Source organism: Sceloporus undulatus, chromosome 3 (assembly GCF_019175285.1).
Source record: "Sceloporus undulatus isolate JIND9_A2432 ecotype Alabama chromosome 3, SceUnd_v1.1, whole genome shotgun sequence".
Taxonomy (NCBI): Eukaryota; Metazoa; Chordata; class Lepidosauria; order Squamata; family Phrynosomatidae; genus Sceloporus; species Sceloporus undulatus.
Window position 1 is genome coordinate 124,210,805 of NC_056524.1, and position 16,755 is coordinate 124,227,559.

General features: G+C 39.8%; 1 protein-coding gene across 2 annotated transcripts in view; it reads left to right on the plus strand.

Annotated features, from left to right (window-relative positions):
- Window positions 1-16,755, plus strand: part of GPC6 (glypican 6) — a 970,469-nt gene that overhangs the window by 884,835 nt on the left and 68,879 nt on the right. The window contains exon 7 of one of the 2 annotated variants that reach the window (XM_042460070.1): window positions 5,604-5,633. The exons of the other annotated variant lie outside the window; for it this stretch is intronic. Coding sequence (XP_042316004.1) covers window positions 5,604-5,633 — 30 coding nt within the window. The remainder of the gene's footprint in view (window positions 1-5,603; window positions 5,634-16,755) is intronic. 2 annotated transcript variants of the gene reach the window in all.

Here is a 16,755-nt window from a genome sequence, read left to right on the forward strand (position 1 = left end):
ACAACTTTTGCAAATATGATAAGCAAAGCATTCTAGCACAAAGGTACGTCTTACACATGTCTTGAGTAATTTATAACATGTTATAAAACACATAATTTATATTAGACATTTTAAAAAAATTAAGCTGGACAGAATAATTAGATAAAAAATTTTGTGCAGTTAGACTTTTCTACCCAACACTGCTGCAATGAGAATCCCACTGGAAATAGCTAACTAGGATCCTATTGGGTATATACCCTAATGGAAGAAGCAGCATGAATGAATCCATCAGGATGGGATGATTTTCCCCCCATGCAGTAACTGCACCCTAATAACAACTTGTTCTCCTTCTCTTCCTCCACACCTTAATCCTACACTCCATCCCGAATTCTGCTTTGGCAGCATTCTCATTTCCCAACTTAATAATTTTACAGCTTCTAAAATTTGATGAGGATACTTTCTCTTCAGTATGAATCTATCTTAATATGGCTTTATGGTCAACCTCTGCCTTTTCCCTTCAACCCTACTAGATCCAGGCCATTGAGTTGGACCGAGATTTAGGGTAAGCCTATTTCAATAAATGGGATTTTAGTTAATTAAGTATGTTGGTTAGTGTTTTTAATACTTACTGGGGACAAAACCAAGGACAAAATATACATCTAGCACAAGAGTTTAATACTACATATCTAATACATAGAATTTTTGAAGGATTTACAGGCCTATTAACATCTGCAAATAAAACTGAAAAATTGGAATCCGTAACATTTACAGTACATCTCTCTGAGGAGCACTTCCTAATAAACCTTAAAGATGGTAAATGGAAAACTATATGGCCTGTTATGTTACATAACTTTATATAAGTCTAACTAACAGGATTCCAGTTGCCTTTCCTTGTTCTATAGTAATGACAGACAGTAGTAAAACATGAGAAAGTGCTTTTGTACAAACTAAATACATTGGCCAGAATCCTTGTCAGGTCTTATATCTTTGCAAGTGGGGATATCTGTGGGGATTACAACTGGGCAGTTCTGTAACATTTGTATCCAGCAGAGGGCTCCTGCCATGTTACATGGCAAAGCTGGCAAAGTAGGCAGTGACTGATAAGCAGTGGGACCAATGCACAATGGGATGTTCATCATATCACTCCTGATCTATATCGTATCAGTCTCAACATGCATTGAACCAATGCGCATTGGGCACTCTTGGTTTCCCATTACATATCTTTGCAGTTCAGTAAAGGGGTTTCTTAGCACCTCTGCAATGTAGCTAGGTATACATATAGTTATATAATGTAACAGATCATATAGTCAGTCCTCCATATCCATGGATGTTTTATACATGGATTCAAGCATCCACAGTTTGAGAATATCTTTAAATTAGATAAATTGCCATTTTATACAAGGGACACCATCTTAATGTGCCATTCTGCTTAATGGGACTTGAATATTCATCAATTTTGGTATCCACAGGAGATTCCTGGAACCAAACCCCAGTAGATACCAAGAGCCCCTATATAGGATTTTGGCTAACATAGTCTTTGAGTATTTCAGCCAGATAGATGCCCTGCATAAATTCTTAAAGCAGGTCCACAATTGGGGTTAAAGCTATTTTCTTACCAACAAGTTGAATCCAGAATCAGTTATTTTAGACAAAGAAAGCATTTAGAGCAACTTGTGTCTGCCTGTACTAAGGATTTGCAGCAGTTGTTACCAGTGGCTAGTCCTTGCTGTCTAAGATGGGAGCAAAGCTCAGCATAAATAAGGCAATCTGTCCTATGTTCAGTCTCATTAACTTGTGGCAAATCCTATATTTCACTCTGCTTTTCTGCAGAAACAGTAAGCAAATAACTGTATTTCCCATGTAGCCATATGCTACAGCTAATGGATATTGCCATTTTCCCCCTCTGGCTAGACAGAGGATAAGTGGAATAACTGTGGGTTCCTATTCCATTTACTTGTAAACCTTTTTGTCACTTTTCTAAACAAATAATGCTCAACATGACAGAACAAGCCATGATACAATCATTTCTTTCAGTTGATTGTATCCTGCCTTTATCTGTCACCTTTGAATTAAAAAAAAAAAAAACTACTATGGCCTAAACCCAATTTTTAATCCAAAGTAGGACAAAGCTGTTGAATCAACTGGGACTTTGTAATTCAAAATTTGTAAGTTCCATTGATTCAGTAAATTGCTCTGCTTGGGACTATCACTTTAATTTAGGTCTGTTAATAAAAAACGACCATTAATAGTATTTTTTAAAATCTACGTAATAGCCATAACTCTCATTCAGTCCTACTCAGTCTGTGGTTGAGAATTCATAAAAATCTGGAGCCTTTCACTGTTAGTGAAACAGTAATGGGGATTTTCCACTGGGCAAGAAATTCCTGACTGTGGGCAAGAAATTTGTGACTATACAAAAGGGTCCTTGCTCTGGATGTCAACTACTTTCGGCTGTGATCCTATATTTATCTGCCTGGGAGCATGTACGTTATTAAACTCATCTAGGCCACATTCTCACTTACATTTAAACAGGTTTGTGATTCACCTTCGCTCCGTGTCAGTGAATCAATTCCCAAAGGTCCATCATTCCCACTATGAAAGCGGATCTTTTCATTATCCTCTTGTAATCACTTTTTTTTTTTTGGCATGATGGTCATCCTCACTAGTTTGTGCCACTTCAAAATACATGTCAATCATCTGCTCATCATCAGTGACGTAAGCGGCAGTGTGGCTTGGGAACTATATATTTTTTTAAAAATTGATAGAAGATTCAATTCATCATTTTGCAACTACATGCCTCACTGAGCTGCCATCAACCCAATCGCCTGGCTTACCGCCCGAATAATTGCAAGTAGTTGCAAAAAATCAATGAATCGAATCTTCTATCAATTAAAAATAAATCATGCACCCATAGGTCACACCAGAAGCACAAAGGCAGTGCTTGGCAGGGGGATGGTGGATTTACCAAAAACTGAGAAGGGATAGTAAACGCCCCTCTGCCATTAGTCCCTCCCCTCCAGAATGATGCAATTCGTATCCGTCATTCCCACTTGTTGAACACGCTTTGGAATCTATTTTTTTCCATGAGAGAGCGCTTGCGCAGGCAATGAGAGACCATATATCAAGAATACACACACACACTCATTCATTCATACATTCGTTCTGTGGATGGATGTGCATAAATGAGGACCTCCTATGGTAAAATACCCACTAAGGTACTTTGGTGTTTAAAAAGTATTTGCTGATGAATGCATAACATTGAGTCAGATATGTGTAGCTTATTCGTATTCATGATCTCTATGTATTCATGATCATGGCAACAAAGTAGGGAATACTTGCCATCATCAAAGTCCCCCAATTGTGCATTATTATGTGCAGCCACTGCGAACGATTTTCAGGATGCAACAGAATATTGTTTCCACCCTCCTCCTGCCAGAGATTTTCAGACAAAGGAAGAATTGTAACAAGGATCTTCCTTATGATTGTTGCACCAGAGATTGCCAGAGAAATTCCACATCAACATTCGGAGGAACTTCCTGACAATAAGGGCTGTTTGACAGTGGAACAAACTCCCCCGGAGTGTAGTGGAGTCTCCTTATTTGGAGGTCTTTAAGCAGAGGCTGGATGGCCATCTGTCAGGGATGCTTTGATTGAGATTTCCTGCATAGCAGGGGGTTGGACTGGATGGCCCTCGTGGTCTCTTCCAACTCTACAGTTCTATAATTCTAGCGGGAGAAGGATGGAAATGTCAGTCTGCTGGGTCCCAATTGACAAGAGAATAGACCTTTATCACTCACAGTGGCTGCACCTGGTAAGAACTACATATTCCCTAAACTATTGCCATGATTGTGAATATGTAGGACCATGTATATGAATCAGCTACAGGAACTAATGGCAGAGGGGCGATTGTGCATTCGTAGCTGTGATCTCAAGGCAAGATGCAGGGCAGCATCTTAGCACCAACCCAACCCGATTCCTGTATCTTTCCTTAATGATCACAGTTATATTAAGTATACATAAGTACCTAATTGTATACTTAAGTAGTTAGGTGTACTTAACTAAGTAGTTATGTATGCTTAACTGAGTAGCTAATCTTGAATCTCAGCCAATTTCTTAACATGGACCAAGAAGCAATCTGGAAGCAAGGACAGATGAATCCTAGATTGCTGTAAATAATCGCTACTGGAAAATGCAGTGGAACAGAGTAATGGACAAGGTAGCAATTTTACACTTCAATGGAGAAATACAATTATCACATGTCTAATAAGTGGGAATTCATCCTTAGCAATATAGCACAATCTAAAAGGTTTCTGATCAGTAAGAACTTTTTTCTCCCCCCCCCTTTTTTTTTTTTTTTTTTTTTTTTTTGGTATGGCATGAAACAGAAGAAAATAACAAATTGATTGCAACTGAGCCACAATGGGACAAAAATAAATGCAAGGGCTTTGGAAGAAAAGTACCTTTGAGGTCTCTGATAATATACTGCCAAATTGTTTTATATTGATTTATCATAACACACTCAATACAAGGTGGCATAGTCTGTTTAGAATGAAGTGAAAGACATCTCTGCCATCATCAAACCATCAGTCTTTGTCAAAATGTCACCTGGAAAACAGTTCTTCCAAAGGAGAGAGGGAGAGAGAGAGAGAGAGAGAGAGAGAGGTGTTCATGGGGTACAAAACGTTCAGATACAGTGATGATTCAACTCTGAATTTCAAATCTCCTTTTGCATCTCCTGTATGACTCAATCGTCATGCATTTAGTTCTAAATTTGTTTCCAGCATCTTGAGCAAGAGTGCTTGACTCTGTTATTCTAAAAATCTGCCCTCTTTCTGTAGGAAAAAAAAGTTTTTAAAAAACTTAATTTATCAGAAGTTTGCAAAAGGCTTAAAATTACACATCTTTAAATGGGAAAGGGACAGAATGTTTGTGAATACTCTTATTACATTTCTAGGAGTTGGCCTTTTGAATTTTTCAAGGATTAACTGTAGAGAAAAGTAAAAGCATAAACCTAAAAATAAATTATTATAAAGTTAAAAGTAGTACATAGGTTGCATGGGACTAATTTGAAAGTTATATATTGTCAGCCAAAGCATCTATAATTTAATAAACCCTATTTACAGTGGTTTGCTGATATCAGTACCTTACCTTCTGTACATTTGTTTGCCTTCTATAAACTAACACTGCATCTTTTTAATAGTTTAATATAGTTTATATATTTCATGCTTCAATGTTTTAAATTGATGTTTGGTAACAGTATAACAGGTAAATACAATTATGTAAAATTCAGTCATACATATTTAAAAGCAACACAGAATTGGGAGCACTTTAAAAAGGAACCAGTTTAATTTGATGTAAACTTTTCTGAACTCCATCCCAAATCTTCAGTGTCTGAGGAAGCAGGCTGAAGTCCACAAAAACTTATGTATCTTCAGTAGCTTATGCCAATTTTTAAAAAATGTTCATATTGAGAAGAGTTTAAAGGTTTTGTGTTGTTTTTCTGCAACAAGCAAACAGGGCTACTGCCTATTTACAAGATAAACCATATCCAGATACAGCCTAACACTTTGTCTTGAATTCTCTTTTTCTCTTCTTTTTCCCTCCCTTTCCCTTTTGCTTCCCAGAGGACTATCTGGAGGACAATGCAACATGCTGTAAGCTCTGGTATTCTTACTCTTGACTTTCATATCCATTTACCTGTTTCTGACTTTGTTGTTTAAACAGCATCAAGTAACATCTATGTAACGTTCCCTTTGCTCTAATGCAAAACAATTTCCTTTCTAATTTTAAGAAAGCCTAATAATTAGAATGGGTGACTCAAGTTCATCTCATCATTTTGTATCACCCTGTGTGGTTTTATGGGTGTAAAGCAGTGTTTCTTGGATTTCTGAAATTTGAAGAATACTATTGAAAGGTGAAGGACACCTCAGTTTCATAACAGTAAAGATATCCTTTCAGAGCAGATGTAGGCAAAGCACAGCTCCCTTCAGGCTGTCTCCTGCTATCTGCTTCCTAAGAATACTACCGTCCTAACTCTTCCTGCAGCCTCTATTCAGTCAAGAAGCATCTGCTTCAACTGTCCCTCCAATTTGGCAAGGACCGCCTGAATTACTTCTCTGTCATCCCACTCAACCAGATGGTTTGAGCACTGGACTATGACTCTGGAGACTAGGGTTTGAATCCCTGCCCAGCCATGGAAACCCATTGGGTGACATTCAGCAAGTCACACTCTCCGAGCCTCAGAGAAAAACAAAGGCAAACCTCCTCTGAACAAATCTTGGCAAGAAAATCTCATGATAAGTTTGCTCTTGGGTTATCATAAGTTGGAAATAAGGTGAAGGCACACAACAACAACAATAACAACAATATCTCACTTTTTTATCTGCTTTTAAAATATCCTGTATTTTCTCTCCTTCCACTTTCTTATTTTCCACCTCAGCTTACTTCAGTTGCTGCAAACTGAGCTCAAAGTGCAAAAGTAGTTTGCACTCAGTTAAGAGGAGAGAAGAGGGTGAAACCTGGTCCTTTCCAGTAAGCTCAGGCAAAGACAAACTGCCGCAGCCTCTTCTAGTTTGTATGTTCTCCTTCAATAATGTTTACCATCTTGACCACACACTGATGTTTCTAGGCCACACATGGTCCGTCTTTCACCTCTGAAATGTTGGAGGGTATGCGTCTGCTCTGGATTGTCCTCCAGTGAATCAGGAGTAATACAGAAATGCTGAGCTGTATTAGGCAGCTTCCTGGGGTAGGAATGGTAAATGGCAAAAACAGAAAACTGGACCGTTGTAGCAGGAAACTTCTTCTGCAGGATAGTTCTTTGAGCACATGGCACCTTTAATTCTTTCAATAATCTACTTACTTCTTCACAGTACGTACATCACATGAGCAGTTGTCTCACAGAAAACTAGCATGCTCCTGACACGCTGTTTGATGATTATTGATTCCGGCAGAAGAATGGGAGAGCAAGTATGAAAAGACAGGGGGATGATTCTTCAGTCTTCCCAGTGGTATCTGATTGGTGACTGAAGGAAACAGAATGTGGCTAAACAAAATAGCCGTGATGAATGGACCTTTAGTCGAATACATCAGGGCTATTTATGTACTCATGAATAACATGTTTACTGTGCAATAAAGCTTTCATAGACAAAGGTGTAGTTTATCACATCTGAAAGAAGACAATTTGTCCAGAATTCTATTCCTTACCGGATTTTTTCTCCTGTCTTGTAAATCATGATGTTTTCTATTACCAAGTACCAAGGCCTAGCATTTTAAGACATTAGCAGGGTTTTTCCCCCTCCCGATTCAGCTCTTTAATTATAGGATTTGCTTCTGGCCTGAAATGCCTAGGATTGCACTATAAATGAATTTAAAAGGGCTTAAGGTTGCCAGTCTGTAACAGGAATGTAAACCACCAGGTTTAGTCGGACGTGCTTCTGAGTAAGCATGTATAACTTTCAATGTAATTTAAGTAGGGGCTATTTGAGAAAGACCCAGGAACACAATTTCACATTTTGGGAGTGGATGGTATATAGCAGTTGAAGGGAGGCAAGGTTCAGTAAAATCCAAAGGCATACAGTTGGATACATACAACTGATCACAATGGCAGACATTTTAAAAAGTAACATTGGTTAATTCCCTTTGGAATACATCACCCTAACATACTCTCTAGCATTTCACAGATGAAAACATATGGCCAAGCAACATCAGAATATGGTCAAGATGGCAAAAGTTATTTGTGAAGAACACATAAGCTAGGAGAGGCTACAGCAGTTTGTTTTTGCATGGATCTACATACAGGGAAGGGCAAGGTTTCACCCCCTCCTCTCCTCTCCCATTCAGTTAACTGAATGCAAAATACTTTTCAGCTTTGAACTCAGTATGCAGCAATTGAAGTAAGCTGAGCACAGAGTGGAAGCATAATAGAGAAGCTGGCAATTTTAAAAGCAGATGAAAAAGTGGAGTGATGGGGGATTAATTTGGACTGTCCCAGCTGAACTGAGACAGTTGTAGAATATGTCGCAAAAACTACAGCAAAATTATCAATGTTCTTTTTTCTTTAAGCAATAGGATTTGTGCTTTTATCCAGTATGTATGCCCATTTAATTGCTCCTTCATACCAGCATTTATATTTGTTTGTCTATCACTCAATAACATGGGTTGTCTGGTTGAAACACTCTAGAACCATCTAAAACAATTAAAACACTGAATCCACAAAATGTGGTCATAATATACTATGACAGATATGTTCCTTGATGATCTCCACTTAGCTCAGGGATTGAGGATCATGTTCCCTCAGGGCTAATTTGTCAAGGGTCCACTTGTTGAACTCAGCCATAAATTGGATCAGAGCCAAGTGAACAAGGCCATCCTTTTCCACTCTCCCATCTTCTCCTCCCTCTTTCTTTTCATACTTTTCCTCTCCTACACTACACTCCTCTAGTCACAGTCTGAATTGGCTGCTTGCAAGGGAACTTTTGAAATTATGATTTAGCAGGATGCATTTTAGGAGATTATTGCATGCGAATTGCAAATCAGTGGGTCTACTTTATGTGTGAGTTGTGAGCCTTCATGTTGTTTCCAACATACGGTGACTCTAATGCAACCCTATCATGGGGTTTTCTTAGCAAGATTCGTTCAGAGTAGGTTTGCAATTGCCTTCCCCTAAGGCTGAGAATGTGTGTCTTGCCCAAGGCCACCCAGTGGTTTTATAGCCAAGTAGGAAATTGAACCCTGGTCTCCAAAGTTATAGTCCAACACTCAAACCAGTACGCCATGCTGCCTAGTTGGCACTAAAAATAGAAGTGAAGCCTTTTCCTTCAACATAGTAACTTAAGCCTACAGGTGTACAGAATATCTGAGTCAGGAAGTATGCTTTAAGTATATGTTTTATGTTTTAAGTGTCTGCACAGCATAAAAGAGAAGAAATAAATATTTTAATGAATTCAAATAATATGTAATAACTCTGACACCAAAATAAAAGGGACAGTCTTTTCCAGAAATCATCTATGCAGCTGTAGCTAGATAGAAATACAGATTATGTAAAATAATAATAATAATAATAATAATAATGCAAGACTCAAATGCTATCAATAACACTTCCATGCCAAAAAAGAACAAGTTCAAAGCAAAAAACAAACAAAAAACCCAAAAACCAAACCACTATGATTTTGACATATCAGTATTTTCATTTCACCCAGATGCTAAGCTTATACCTTTGCATAAACTGGAAGATGTTTCGAATGAAATCACAACAGAAAACCTGATCACTTTTAGACATGCCATTTCAGCTCAGCATCTTCAGCTTTGTCTCTGGTGATGGACAACAATTATTAAAAAGGATTCATTAGACCTGGGCCAATTTCACATGGACTAGACTAGTCTGGCAACAGCCTTGAAACTGGCCCAGTGTTCTCCCATTACCTGGGGCACTCCTGAGTGGTTGTTTGCATACATATCCCAATAGACAGCCTGCCACCACCAGTGCAAATTGCTCCCTCTGAAGTCAGGAACAAGGTGCCCAGCATTGATTACATTCTGACCTCAGAGGGATCAACTTCTGCCAGTGGTACTGGAAGTGACTGGCACAGTGAGACATGTAAAAAGCCACCCAGCTTCGCTTCGAAGGGCTCCAGATTTTCCTAGAAGAGCTGGAGCAAATGGTTGTTTTTTAAAATCCATTCTAGTAATGGTATATCTTGAGTTCAGTGCTGAACTAGCCATACATCATTTGGACAGCTCACACCAGAACTGGGGATTGGCCTTGCATCATCTGGACTGATTGCCATGGGCATAAGGAGAGGACATATTATTTGCTGTGACAGCCCCATGAATGAGTGGCAGCAAACATGTGCCAGTTTAAAAAGTATCTAGATATGCTCACTAGTGAAATGCAAATTGATGATACCATTCCCCAAGACCTCAGCAGATCTCTAAGAAGATGTTATCATTCTACTGATTCCTCTCCCACTCTGTACCTGCCACAGAATGGCCATTCAGTGTTTATTACAGCAAATCCATGCGTTCTGGGTATGGTGAGTGGCAAGCCATAGCAGAGTTCCCTGTGCTGTGATGAGCAATGTAAGATCTCAGTTAATATCTTAGCTGCATTGTGAAGTGGTAAACTCTAGGGCAGGCAGTTCCCATATCCTCCAACTGTCCTGATTTGGCAGGGGCAGCTTCAATTAATCCTTTGTTGCCCCACTTTTCCCGCTGCTGTTAAAATGTCCCACTTTTCTGCTTTGACCTTGACTTACTTGAAATACTGCATACTGAGTTGAAAAGGCAAAAGTAGTTTGCATTCAATAAACTCAGCAGAAGGGAGAGGATGGGACAAAATCTTGCCCTTCTCACTAGGCTTAGGCAAAAGCAAACTGCAGAAGCTTCTCCTAGTTTATGTGTTCTTCCTGATTAGTAACTTCTGTCATCTTGACCATACTTCTGATGTTGCTTGGCCATCTGTGTCCCCATTTTCATCTATAAAATGTTGGAGGATGTGTTATACCATGTATACGTGTTTTTTATACATCTGGACTCACTGTTAAGTTAGCACATGTATATTACAGGAGATCTTTTACATTTATGCTTTCATTTAGACTGATTCCATACTTGCAAAAATGGAGGCTGTGATTTCCTGCTAACAGAATGAAAACAGAGAATACTGCTGGAAATTCTCACTCAGTTGAGAATGCAGATCTCATCTGACAATGTTGTAGTTTATGTCAAATCATTCCAAGAAGTCTCTTGAGAACTTGGTTATATATGATAAGTGAAATTGGATGTCTTTTTCTTCAGAGTTTACTGGAGACAAAGAGGGCCAGAGTTGCAAATGGAAAACCCCCTGTTCAGCTAGTCTCTTGATATTAGTTCTCCCAAGTCATTTTCAGCTTTTTTGTTTTAATAGATGCACTGCTTGAGTAGTCATAACAGAGGCATGGTGCAAAGGATTTTGCCTCTGACAGACACAGTCATAACAGGAAGACAGTTTACAGCAAATGAAGAGTGATTTCCCAAGTCAAACATATAGCCTTTAATACATTTTTCTTTTGCTCGTAATGGAAATATGGTACTTTTATGGACTTCTATGGACACTACTAGAGCTTTGAGGGGAGGGAAGCAAAGTAGTGAAACTAAAGGGATTTATTTGCTCCAAGGAGATTACCGCACTAGGGTAAAAGCGTTCCCCAATGTGTTCTCACGGGCCCGGGAACGGGAGGAAACAAAAAGTCGCCCGCTAGTTTTAGAAGCGCGCACACTAGGACTCGCGGAACGCACGGGCGAGTGTCGCCCTAGGCACTGAGGGCGTTCCAAATGGGTGACCGCAATGCGTGGGTGCGCCACTGGAAGGGGAGGGAGATGGGGTTCCACCCAGGGAGGCCAGTGCTGGGAAGGTAACCGTTTCCCAGAACGGGCCGCCCTGGAACACATTGGGAACACATTTGGACCGCCCGGCGGCAACGGCGGCGTTCGCCGTGCGTAAACTAGCTTCTGGTTCTCACACGTTCCAGCTCGCCAGTGAGAACACATGGGGAACGCTTACCCATGCCGGAATCTCTCGAGACGCGCGATCTCCTCAGAGAACTTTCAAGCAAACTATGACTGGGGAATGAAAAAATAGTGTGCATGAAGTTGATATTGAATCTCAATTTCAACAAGTTACCTTTTTTTGTCCACAATTCCCAGAATCCATGCTGGTTGGGGGATTCTGGGAGTTGTGATCCAAAAGTAACTTTCCAAACTCTGGTTGTGAGCAAGAAACCCCTTCTTCCCCCACTCATTCACGCCAACAGAGCTGCTGTATTTTATTTGTCCTGACTGGTCTGGCACTTACTCCTGCCCCATTCCCAACAATGCCACCACCAATGCCAGTGACAAGGAACTGCACTGTCAGTGTCAAGTTCCCAAAAACTGGAGGGGGAAGAGTGGGGGTAGACAGGTGTTCATTCAACTGTTTTCTCTCTCTCTCTTTGGGCCTGGTCCTTCTCACTGGGACATAACAAAACAGTATTTTCTATGCAGTCAGACATTATACAGGCTTCGACTAAATATCTGTCTACAGAAATAACTGTATTTCATATTGCTGCTGCATTATTAATGATTGATTATGCTATATTTCTGCTGGCACTCTGTTCTAAATGACTGCAAGGTCCCACTAAGTGGTCATGGAGAACTACTGGTTGGCCAGTTGGCCTTTGGCCTACATGGTTCCAGTTGGATATATTGTGTCTCCCATACTTTTTACCATTTATATGAAGCCCCACGATTCAAGAGCTGGGTCCTTAAATGCTGATAGTATACAGTTCTGCTCCATTTCACTTGATTCAAAGAGTCTGACTTGATTGTTCTCTGGATGCCAAGAGGATAGGAAATGCTGGTAAATAAACTGAGGTTTAGTCCAGACAAGACAGAGATCCTGTTGACTAGCAGACAAGTAACTTCAAGACTGGGAATAGATCCCACTTATTTGTATTGTATTGTATTGTATTACACTATATGCTGCCTTTCTCCCAGAAAGAGCTACCCTTGAAAAGGCATCAGCAGCTACAGCTCGTGTAAAACACAGTAGCCAGATTTTTTCTTTGCTGTGTCTTTTATAGACCACATCAACCCAGCTTTCAAAGAACTTCATTGGCTTCCTGTTTCCCCCCAGCTAGTTTCTGAAGTATCTGGAGGATTTTCCAGAGGTTATATTCATCATCTTAGACCATGATCCTGCATCACAGAGATGCAGCATAGAGGTTCTGCAGGCAGAACTACACCACATCTCCTGTCTCCTATCTCTTCTCCTTGTAAACCCACCTTTTTAATTTTGCCCACTCTCAACAGAGCCATATAGCAGCTGATGGAGAGTGGAGAGATGTCTGAGAAGCACTTGGCAATGTCCCTATATCTAGATGCACAACAGTGAAGGCATCTTGTGGGACCTCCCAAGGGTCCTTCAGAGGTCCTAAAGATTGATGGCATTATCAGACATCTGGTTACAGAGACGTTGCCAAATCCTATCTCCTGCTCTCCATTGACCACTGTATGGACATATTGGGATAGGCAGTGTGGAAAAGTCTAATTTAGAAGGGATTTGGGTCATTTCATGTGACAGATAGAGTATTCCTATCTCCACAATGACCCAGAAAGTTTGTTACACACATATACACTGGACATATTTCTGCATGACTTGTTTATAGGATGCCAGTCCCTGTTATATATCCATCTTCTCTGAGAGATAAGGGTGTTGGGGACATGAGACAGGGTGGTTCGTTTAGCTGTTTCTGAGCAACATTCCCTTCCCAAGAAAGTCAGGTTGGCATCTTCCTTGATGTCCTTTAGACAACTGGAGAAAAATTATACTGTCCTACCAAACTTTTCATTATTAGCCATTCAATTTTAGAAGGTCTCTCTCTGTTGTATTTCAGTGTATTCTATGAGTTCTATAAGTAGTTTCATTTTCTTTTGAATTGTCATATCTTAACATTTTTATGGTTTTCTTGCAAATCAACTTGCCCACATTGATGGTACAATTCAAATCAATTTAATTCAAAAATGCAAAACAAAAATATGCTAAAGCAAACAAATAAGTAAAGCATGAAGTGGAGAAATTGACATGGTGTCTTATCGAAAATGAAAGATTAGACACTGAGCTGAATGTGTGAGGGCCATTGCTTAGAGATTTTGGAGGAACATGTGATGTCTCTGACTACAGCATCCTTATCTATTATAACCCTGAGCCCTCTGATCCCAGCCTTTTCACTAAATGTGTACATAACTGGAAGCCCTGCAAGTGACAAAGCTGGATCCAAGATAATCTCTGTAACTATGAATTTGAACCTTAAGGCCAACTGCAGTTCCATACAGAGCAAGCTGAACTCTTAAGTGCCTTTGATAGAAAACTGTGAAGAAAGACAAAGGGTTTCACTTGACTGAAAGCTAACAGCTCATCATAAATAAAACATGGAGGATGAATAAGTATATTTTTGTATGCAAATTATGCTTTTATGTCAGCATACTTTGCTAGCTTAAGGACAATGATGTCTTAAAAATAATGATGGTGTCTTCTATAGCTATAGTATTAAAGGCTGGGCGTACATAGGCAACAAGTTTCTTCATGTGATTTCAAGGTTACAGCCACTGGCTCAAGAAACGAGGACATGTAGTTTTAATCATTATCAAGTGGCAAGTTATCAATGGTCCTTTGTGGTATTTTCTGTGACACATTGGTCTGCAACAGACTAAAGCTTGGGAAGGTTCCATTTTGGAGACTACCATCTCCAGAGCCCCCCAGCCAGTGTTGCCATGCTGGATGGGAGACCCTGGGAATAGTGGTCCAAAAAAGGAACTTTCCCAAGCTGTGGAGCAGACATACCTACAGGCCCAATGTATCTATTTTTGTTCAAGAGACACTATCTAGATGCTTTGGGGACACACTACCACTTGGATTAAATCTATAAAATCTCAGCAATTTAAATAAAAGGGTTCAGCATATGTTTACATCTTCCTATTTGTTTTTCCTATATATCTTCCCATTTCTTTCTTTGATTTATATCCAGCCTTTCTCCTAGAACAGAATAGCTCACCCTTTGAAATCAAATTTAAAATGCTTATCTTTAGCTAGGTGACATCTTTTCTCCATACAGAAGCTTAACTTTTAAAAGAAAGTATGTTTTGGGAAGAGAGAAAAATAATTTTGTGTTTTCTGAATGAGTCAGCACATACTCTACTAGCAAACTGCATTTCACCAAGGACCAATGGGGCATCAAAATCTCTAGGCCTGAGGACTATATTGGCATATATGAAATGGGCAGCAAGGCAGGCAGACAGGATAATGAAGAAAATGTGTTTATTGCTGTCATCTAAATGTCATTTTGCTTTAGACAACATATTTATAGCATTGTGATGTTTCATATTGTAAGCACAGGTCCTTTTATGACTTTCACGTCATGTTTACTTAGTCAAACCAATTTTTCTGCTCCACTCAGTTTTATTGGGTCAGTCAAATCTGGAGCGAGCAAGAGGGAGGGAAATCAAATTTCCTTGCCTCTCTTTCATACATCATCATTTAGGACCACCACCAATTCCTCTTCAGGTACCTGCACTTGTTTTCAGCTACACTGTTCTGATTATTTCTGGGTGATGGTTTGTCAAGGAGTTCTTTGCTTTTCTTGTTGTGAGGGGAAGGACTACTGTGTTGGCACAACAACTGTGTTCTGTAGAATTCATACTACACAGGGAAGTAGATTCTTATATTTGACTTGGCTCATCAAATGACAAGCAGGGAGAAGGGGACAGAAAATAGCTTTATGCTGAGTGAGTGCACTGATCCATCTAACACAGACTGCATCTGTCCTGTAGAAACAATGCAGCTCGAGACCCCTTTAACTGCCATGGCACCGTCCTGAAGGATCCTGGGATTTGTAGCTTTGTGAGGCACTTCTAGCATTCTTTGGTAGAGAAGGCTAAAAACCTTGAAAAACTGCAAAACCCAGGATTCCATAGGATGGTGCTACAGCACCTAAAGTGGTGTCAAACTGCATCATTTCTACAGTTTAGATGCATCTTCGGTCTTATCTCTACTGATTGGCAGCAGGTATCCAAGACCTCAGACAGAATCTTTTCCATCTGGATGAGTCCAATGCCTTTTGGTGCCTGAGGTAAAAGACAAGATGATACCTTCCCATGCAGTGTACAGAGAATTGTACTTGGACATCACTAAAGGGATGGTGTTGCCAATCACACATGAGTGAAGCAATATTGCTTAGAGGTTTTAAGGCAAGTAGCTGGACACCCAAAGCTCCAGTACCTCATTGCTACTATTCAATATGGCAGTTGCCATATTCTGTCAAATGCCAAGGCTGTCCTGGTTTCTTATGCCTACTTGGAAATGCTGTGGATTGAACCTGGGATCTTCTAAATGCAAAGCATGCACTTTACCATAGACCAACGGCTCTTTCCTAAAGTAGTTATGAGTGCGGATGTCCAAAATGTGCAATAGGCCCTTGGTATCCACCGGGGTTTGGTTCCAGGACCCTCCAGAGAAACCAAAATTCCTGGTTGCTGAAGTCCCATTAAATACAATGGCATAGTAAAATTGTGTCCCTTATATGAAATGGCAAAATAAGGTTTGTTTTCTGAGATTTGTATATTTTTAAAATATTTTCAAGCTGCGGATGCTTGAATCCATGGTTTAAAAATCTGTGGATACAGAGGGCTGATTGCACTTCTCAACTCACTTAACCCATATTCAGGCATTCCCAGTCTTGGTGTAACTAACATACAAGGAGGAGGGGATAAGTAACTCCCACTATAGCTTCCTTCTATCTCCTCATGTGACTTTCCTCAGAGTGATTTTCTGAAGATAACGTCTTCTGATTATCATTTTAAGAGTAATTGCTGGTATAGTTACAGTTAAAGATGGGGCAATTATTCATTGCAGTTTTCTAAAACATACACATTTTCAGTTTCTCAGCCCCTTTAAAATTGTTGTCAAGCCAGGAAATTTGCCACACGATCACCCAGGTGTGATAATTTTCAGATGGTTCATTTTCAAATGAAGTAAATGGGTGGGAACTTCCATTTGAGATGTGATGTTCTGAAAATTTTATTGTTTTATTGCTTTGTTGCTTCAGTGCAGTTAAAAAGCAGGGGTGCAGCAGACCCTGTGCATCTTCAAATTGGAAAGGTCCAGTAAGCAACATAGGAAGTGCTTCTTGCCAATGAGATGTTGAAATTGTGTTTCTGTTGTTTTTGCAAAACTCTTGGATTCAAATTTGCCAAACCTAAAACAGA